The sequence below is a fragment of the Colletes latitarsis genome, chromosome 11 (assembly GCF_051014445.1).
Source record: "Colletes latitarsis isolate SP2378_abdomen chromosome 11, iyColLati1, whole genome shotgun sequence".
NCBI lineage: Eukaryota > Metazoa > Arthropoda > Insecta > Hymenoptera > Colletidae > Colletes > Colletes latitarsis.
In genome coordinates, this window is record NC_135144.1 from 8289446 (window position 1) to 8297305 (window position 7860).

A 7860-nucleotide genomic window follows, 5' to 3' on the forward strand; every position below is an offset into this window, starting at 1 on the left:
AGGAAACATATTTTTATATTTTAATTTTATTATATTAGGATATAATTAGTATTCATTCAATGGCCGATTATCGTTTCGATATGTGTAAACTTTTCACAGCAGTTTGAAAGGATTCGAAAAGCTAATAAACGTTTACTTTTTTCATTTAAGCATCACATCATTTAATTGTACATTTGAGATAAAAATATGAGGTATATATATGTACAGGATGATTTTTATAAAGTGAATGACACGATTATCGTTAGCATTTAGAGACACGTTTAGAATATATTCTGTTCGAAGGAATGCATATTCTAGTTGGTACAACCATTTTTCATATTAACAGCTTTTGATGTCTTCAAATTTTAGAGATAATTATGTTGGTGACTTTATAAGAAATACCCTGTATGTCATAAAATTTGTTATATATTACATTTGTTATGCAACAATGCTATAAATGTAAACTGCCTTAAGTTTTATACATATCGAGCAGTAGTATTTATATAATTTTGAAATAATTTGTCACACTATGATTGTACATTAAGATTTAACTTAGTCAGGCCATGTAAATGTATCACAACTATGTACGCACACACATACATACATATACATTCCACAAACATACCAATTACTCTTGGAAGATACACACATAATTCATTTTCATACTTTGTTGCTCAACTTACTCATCACTCCGTTTATAACACATTTTCTACTTTGACACCTGATTTAACATATTTTCAACTAGATTTGAATCACAACTTTTTAATTAACAAATTAATTAAAAATGAGAACAATTCCGATTAGTTTTGACAAACTTAGTAATTTGATGTCACATGGTGAGAACACGCTACTCAAACTACTTTCACTTTGCAAGGAATATGAAACACCATGTCAATTGAAAGAATCTATGTTAGGCATCAGGAACAAGAATTGTTTAATTATCGGGATTCAGCTTTCGTCTTTGGAGGCCTGAAAGCTTTCAATTTCTTTGCCTTTTTTTGTTTTGTAGCACTAGAACCAGACTGAAAAGCTTTCCAACTATCAACTCTTGATTGTCGTGACTCTTCAAAATTTTTTTGCCACTCACGTTCTAACGCTGCTTGGGCTTCTGCAGATAATTCTTCTTCTCGTTTCCTTTTACGTTGCTCAGCGTCTCTAGTAGCTAACTCTCTCCTATACAAAGAAAATGAATCTTACTAATTGCAAGTGCATAAATATTTTGTGTATCGATAATTTTTATGATTCAAATGATTACAAACCTTCTTCGCTCCATATCAGCAAAGAGTTTCATTGTCATAACCCAAACGGCATGTCTATAACCTTCTTCCGTTTCTTCTTCGAGCATAGTCGTTCCTTCAGCTTTTCCTTCTTTTTTAAGTTTCTTTTTCTTCTCTGCAATCTAATAAATTTGTTAATATTATATATGTTTCTATGAACCAATTAAAAGTTTTATTTTATTATATATACCATATGATCTGTACGAGCTTTGGCTTCTTCAATGACATCCATGCATTTTGCTCTAGTTTCTTCATTCTCCAACGTTTTCCATGCCTTATTAACAACTGCAAACAATGAAATAATGTTAAAAATTTCTCACTGTATATACAGAAAATTAATACATACTTTCAAATGCCTGTTGTGCACGTTCTGCATCATCTTGATTTTTATCAGGATGAACAAGAATTGACATCTGTAAAAGTAATTTAGTATCATATATCCTAAAATGTGCATGGCAACAAGAAATAAACAGTATTGTTAACTTACACGTCGATATTTCTTTTTAGTTTCATCTATAGAGGTAGAAGGATCAATTTGTAACACTTCAAAAGGATTTAAATTAAAGTAAGATGATCCAGGCCGAAGTAATCTGTCGATCTGCTGTTTAGGAGTTAATACTGAATCCCTTTTTTCTATTTCTTTCACCTAAACAAAAGCAGCATTCCCTAAAGTTCAGGAAAACAACTATTTGTTTGGAGCGCGCGTACATTCGTATAGGTTAAACTTATTTCTAACTAAAACTTTTACCACAGAAACAATTTTATTTACAATTCTCGAACGATAATAGGTATTATTTATTCAATAAAAAGGCAACTGCGACATACACATCGTCTTAAAAGTCTATTTATTGTTTTTATTTAGTACATATAAATTGACGTTTGTTAACCCTAAAATCGAGGTATGCGTGTTTACGGTTATATAATCAGGAATTATATTGAAAAATAAATTGTTCGCGGGAAAATATTATAATAGCACGATCTCAGTTTCAACGTTTACATACTTCTGAATAAAATTCATTGAATTCGTCCTCTTTCTTTGTTGGATTATCACTGGATATACTCGAGTTGGTAGCAGCCATCTTGATGGTTACTAACTTCCATATTAATAGTGGTGCCGCCTATTAGCGTGTGATCAGAGTAATTGTTGCTGTCTATTTAATTGACGAGTCTGATGTAAATATCACTGGCTATAATTGTACAGATTTATTTTACCACGGTAAAGTAAAATTTAAAATAAAATCAGCGTGCAAATAGATATAAAACCACCAAGCACGTAAATTTTCTGTGCTTGTACAAAACGATTAATTAATTTGCGAAATTTATTATTCGTAAGATGTAAATTTGTCTAGGGTTCGATAGGTTTAATAAAATTTAGCAAAGAATCTTTTAAAATTTTTTAATGTTTTATTAACAAAGCTTAACAACCAATAAACAAGTAAAGTATTTTTAGCGGTAACAAAGATGTATTAGACAAAATTAAAGTCATACATTCAATATACATCGTAGCATAAATTTGTGTTCAAATCAGTGGACTAAAGACTAATATTTATACTAATCTAGCATGTACACATAACTACTTGTTATCTTCCATCAGGAAACATAGAATGCATAAATGGAAGGGTGTAAATACTAGTACGATACTATAACATCTAGCGTACGTTTAGTTTTTTTTCTAATCTAGCATGATATCTAGTAGCTAGTCATTTACTATTGAACACCGTTCATACATAAACGCGTTATTTTTTTTTTTTATGTAAACTATGCAGTCTGTTTAAGGAACGCGATTACAAACACACATTTTCCTTGTAACATTTTCCTTGCTTACTAACATACGTCACGTTCATCTGTTAACTAGTAACACGACTTGCAAACTAATTACTTACATCGACATTACATAATTTGTCTTCTATTTTCTACTTTTCTTTCAAGGAATCTTAACGCGCCTGTTGCTGTTTAAATGCCATTCTCACGCAAGAAACTGAACGTTGCGATTAGATTCGTCCATAATATTAATGCTTAAAAAATCGACGAGTACTAATTGGAAATATAAAATTTAATTGAAGTCTTATTGATAAGATTTATTTATTAGTCACGTGTTTATGAGATAAAATGGCGCGCCTATCAATAGACACACGTTCATTCTTCCGGTGCGTTGTAAACCCTATTAAAGAGAACTACGAAACTATTTAGTGTTCCTGTTTTTCCAAAGACTCTCAGGCGAACGAAACTGAACTTGTTATAATTTCAAAGCTACGAAACAAAACGTTAGATTTCAGCAACATGGTCGTTAAGATTCCATTTCTTTAACGAAGCAATTATTAAAACATCAAAAACATTAGCTGAACACGAAACAGTTAGGACATCGATGGTTTTCTTTTTGGCGAGTGATAGTATAGATGGGAGCACGAGTGTCCTAAGTGATATACCTGCGTGTATCTAGTAGTTGTCTTTCAGGAAAGAGCCGAAGTAGATGCGTGTATGTGTGACAAGATGATATGTACATCGGCCAATAGATGATACTGTTTACAAATTTCGCTTAGTCGTAGACGCTATAAAGGCGGTGTTGAACATTCTGGCGAATATATCCCATTAGAAAAGGTCCACCCACTCAGGACAGATCTTTCAAGCTTCCCTCTATAAATACTGTTTGCATACAGTGTAGCGTTCACGTATATTAAAGTTGTCAACTTCTAAAATACGAAACAACTTGATCACCTAACGTAATGTCTACAGGTAGATCCTTTTAGTTTTTCACCCTCTTCGAACGCAAAATCTTTTAATCGAAGGAAAATCGGTTTAAGAAAACGTCGAGAACTACGTGCACTTTAATGCTCAATTCTTCGACTTTGACGATTTTGACGTTGTAGAAATCATATGATACGCGTAAAAACTATGCTCAGAATTCGAGATACGGAATAATGAAAATTTGAACAAATACCACACACGATTACAATATAACTGTACAGTAACGTATTCCTAAACTAATTCGATTTCGCAGCTCTACCGTAACGAACATACAAACATCACAACAGTTTATCTCTTTTGTTATCATATGTGACTATATGCATGTTATAAATTCTACACGAACTATCGACTAATGGTACCGACGATCGAGGTTTGAAAAGCATTTGCGGAACAATTAATACTCCTCCGATCGTTTCTGAATTGTTCGACGATTTTAAAACGTTCACACGCAACCCTCTAAATCTATACTTTGATATTTATTTACCGTATAGATTATGTGGTTGTACTTGCGAAAGATAAATCATACGGTATAGTTTCATGTAATATATCGTTTCGTTTGATGTCCTGTGGTCATTGTTTTCTCTGCTTACCGTTTTACAACGAACGTTTCACACGAAGCTAGCTGTACTAACGATATCTAGACACTTCTCACCATAAGCTGTTACAATAATAGTAAGTAAAAATCAATTTCTTTAGGACAATCTAGCGTGGATATACTGTAATCACGATCACGAAAACGAAAGATCTAGAATTTCGCACTAACCGTTATGAAATTAGAAAATTCTATCTCTTGTTTCTTCATCATGGACAATAATCTTACGTTCCGTGCGCGTAAAAATCGTTTCCATAGCGAGATTAAAAACGTCCAAAACAGTTCGATACGCCGTCATATATTGCCTGGTGCATCAGAAAATATCACGAAGATATCATAAATCATTTGTGGAGAGATACGACGTTAAATGTATATCACGAAACTGTTTTTTCTTCTTCAAAACAGCCGTTCAAATGTTTTTTTTTCTTGCAAATCATGCAACAAACGAACAGTCTCGGTGAAGATCGGCAAGTATTCGCGAACTTCCTCGTGAAGTTTCTTTCAAAATATATGTATATATATATTTTTTCTTCTCCGTAAAAATTTACATCTATGTAACTTATCGATATGCACCCAAAGCTTATCGTTATAAAGCGAATATGTATATCTGACTTAGAAGAAAATCGTTTAGACATGGAGACGATACATGCGCCGAAGAGCGTACAATTAGTGGTTATGCATAGACACGTAAATTGGTCGACTTTTTCATTGGTGGAGTCAGAACACCACACACTTACCAAGAGCGCGAGACGAAGATCCGAAATTTAAGTTTCTCACAGAAAGCTATAAGTTTGTTTAGGCGGCCGATTAACATTATTATTGTACACTTACGCATATGCAATCAGCGGGTAATGGTCCTTTGATTTCATAATCGATCTTTACGCGTCGCTTCGATCACAAATTCTTTGTTCCGACGTGCAAAAAGCGTATCAAACGAGAGTACAAACTTTCAATTGTTGGGCCAATTTTTATAAAAACGCATCTCAAAGTAAACGGATTTTTCAATTTGTTCGTACAAATTTTATTATCGTTAGGCTCGTATTGTTACGTTTAATTTGACGAAGAAAGTTTTGTAACTTTTGCAGCGGTGGTTTCGTGTTAATTAACATGCGCGAAAAGTTTAATCGCATATATCTTTGAAACAAAACCACTCCAAAATGGTAAAAGACATTTCGATTTCTCTTTTTACGAACCTGCCCGTCTCTGTTTATTTCATCGTTTTGAAATACTCTATACATCGCGTATTTATCAAACTTTTACCTTTGATTTCGCTAACTTCTTCATTGGCTATCGCATTTAGATACTTATGCAATATAGAAAATTATAAGTTGGCGCAGTTCTGAAACAATTATTATTTTATATAAAAGAGAATCTTATTTCATCTTATGAAATTAAAATTTTGATATCAAATAACTGCAAACATTCGTGTAACTAGGAAAGATGAAAATCGTACACTTTCGTTTGTCAAATTTTCATCGTCAAACATTTTTCTAAGACTCGACTATAATCACGTGACAATCCCATGAATTTTTAAAACGTAATTTCTCGAAAGTAAAGAGTCATAGAAAATTTCGTTTAACATTTTCAATTCATTTTGTTACGTTGAACCACCTCCTCTTTAGTTGTACTAAATATTACACCGTGCATTCTTATCGCGTTAGTGTTCGTCTGTATAGAAATATCGCATTTTATAAGATCTCTCTAAACAATATTTTGCGAGAAACCAAAGCACCATTGAACGTTATACATATCAATACGACATTAACATGGATATTCCAAGTAGCATTAAGTATGCACTAGTACATCTTTTAAACACTTTAGGTAGATCTCTCATATCTGTATACATTCATCATAATTATATTTAGTTTTAAATAGTAAAAAGTTCATTTCACTGGAGTGATCCTCGATCTTTATACGTCCAAAAAATAATTTATTTTCAATAGATCGTATTTATAACTGACGGGATTTAGTAATTTCCTTCGTTTAATGGAGGACACTTTTGTATTATGTACAACGGATAAACTAATTTTTAAAACGGGTATAAATAAAAATTTCTTTCTGACGTTATTACTTATAATTTGTATGCCTAAATATTGATCGATCCAGCAAAATAGAACTGTATTGATAATATTACATACAACACGCTATATAAAAATGTTACAGAAACATTCACAAATATATGCTTTAGTATAACGCTGACATATACATTTGCACACATGTAAAAACTTTCAAAATCTATTTGGCACTCGCCTAGTTTTTTCAAAAAGACGAGTACTCTTGCTATATTCATCAATTCAAAGACATTGCATGTGAGTATAGCTTTACTCGTTCGCTAGACATACGGTTACTTTACACTATATCTTAAATTTGCCTTACGTTTATACGATAATTGGTCTAAAAAGGTATTTGTTTGCGTAAAAAATATCAACTGTGGCTTCGCGACTGAATTGTCCCAAGATAATTATAAATATATTTGTTATAGAGTGTATAATTATTGTAAATAGAATTTGACCAGTCAACTTTTAAAAAACAAAAAAAAAAGTAATGATTAATTTATGTACGTATAATATGTATATGTATTAGTAGATTTTAGATTGATTTTGGTCTTCATATAGTCAATACTATAAATAGAATAATAAATCGACATTGTACAAGGAATAGTCGCCATTTTGACACAATTTTGATTTTCCAATATTTGATAACAAATATTTGATTCTCCAATATTTGATTTATAACACGCGCGAATGTTTGATTATTTGTAAACTTGTTTAATTTATTATTTAAAACAAAACGATAGGGCCATGTATCATCTGTGTGCTGAATAACAAAATCACCAAGAGTAATACAAATAAATTGCAATTTATCAAGCTTTAGTGTCGTTCTTTATGTCGTTAAACTCGTTTAGATACGGTACATTTTCTTATATGCACACGTTATAGAGCAAGATGAATATCTATGACATAAGCGTTATCCTAAATAGTCAGTACAGTATGTGTTTTTATGTAGATTTGCTGGATGCAGACAAAAAAGTTTTAACGTGTATTTCTCGCGGTTTTACATACTATATTTTTGCAAATCAACATTATCTGATAATATTTTGATTTATATTATTATTTCTTCGAGTCTGATGCTGTTCGAATTGCATTCGTTGCAAAATTAGAAACGTATTTCGACAAAAAAATATACAAAGCGGTAGATGACGTATGATACAGTCAAATTGGAATGTATAAATAAATCGTAAATGTAGAATACAATTTTTATTTTGAC

At 31.8% G+C, this 7860-nt stretch overlaps 1 protein-coding gene across 1 annotated transcript; it reads right to left on the minus strand.

Moving 5' to 3' along the window:
• Positions 1–1179: 1179 nt before the first annotated feature.
• LOC143347754 (dnaJ homolog subfamily C member 8) lies at positions 1180–2415 on the minus strand. The gene is made up of 5 exons (XM_076777238.1): positions 2258–2415; positions 1744–1902; positions 1603–1669; positions 1447–1541; positions 1180–1378 (listed from the first exon to the last, which is right to left on the minus strand). Exons 1-5 carry the CDS (start codon positions 2333–2335, stop codon positions 1223–1225), a joined length of 555 nt encoding a protein of 184 aa, XP_076633353.1. The 5' UTR covers positions 2336–2415; the 3' UTR covers positions 1180–1222.
• Positions 2416–7860: the final 5445 nt, after the last annotated feature.

Coding starts and splice junctions, on each gene's coding strand:
- LOC143347754 (XM_076777238.1), bottom strand. CDS start 2,335: ATGGCTGCTACCAACTCGAGTATATCCAGTGATAATCCAACAAAGAAA. Junction 1,542..1,602: donor TGCACAACAGGCATTTGAAA/GTATGTATTAAT, acceptor CATTGTTTGCAG/TTGTTAATAAGGCATGGAAA. Junction 1,379..1,446: donor AAGCTCGTACAGATCATATG/GTATATATAATA, acceptor CAAATTTATTAG/ATTGCAGAGAAGAAAAAGAA.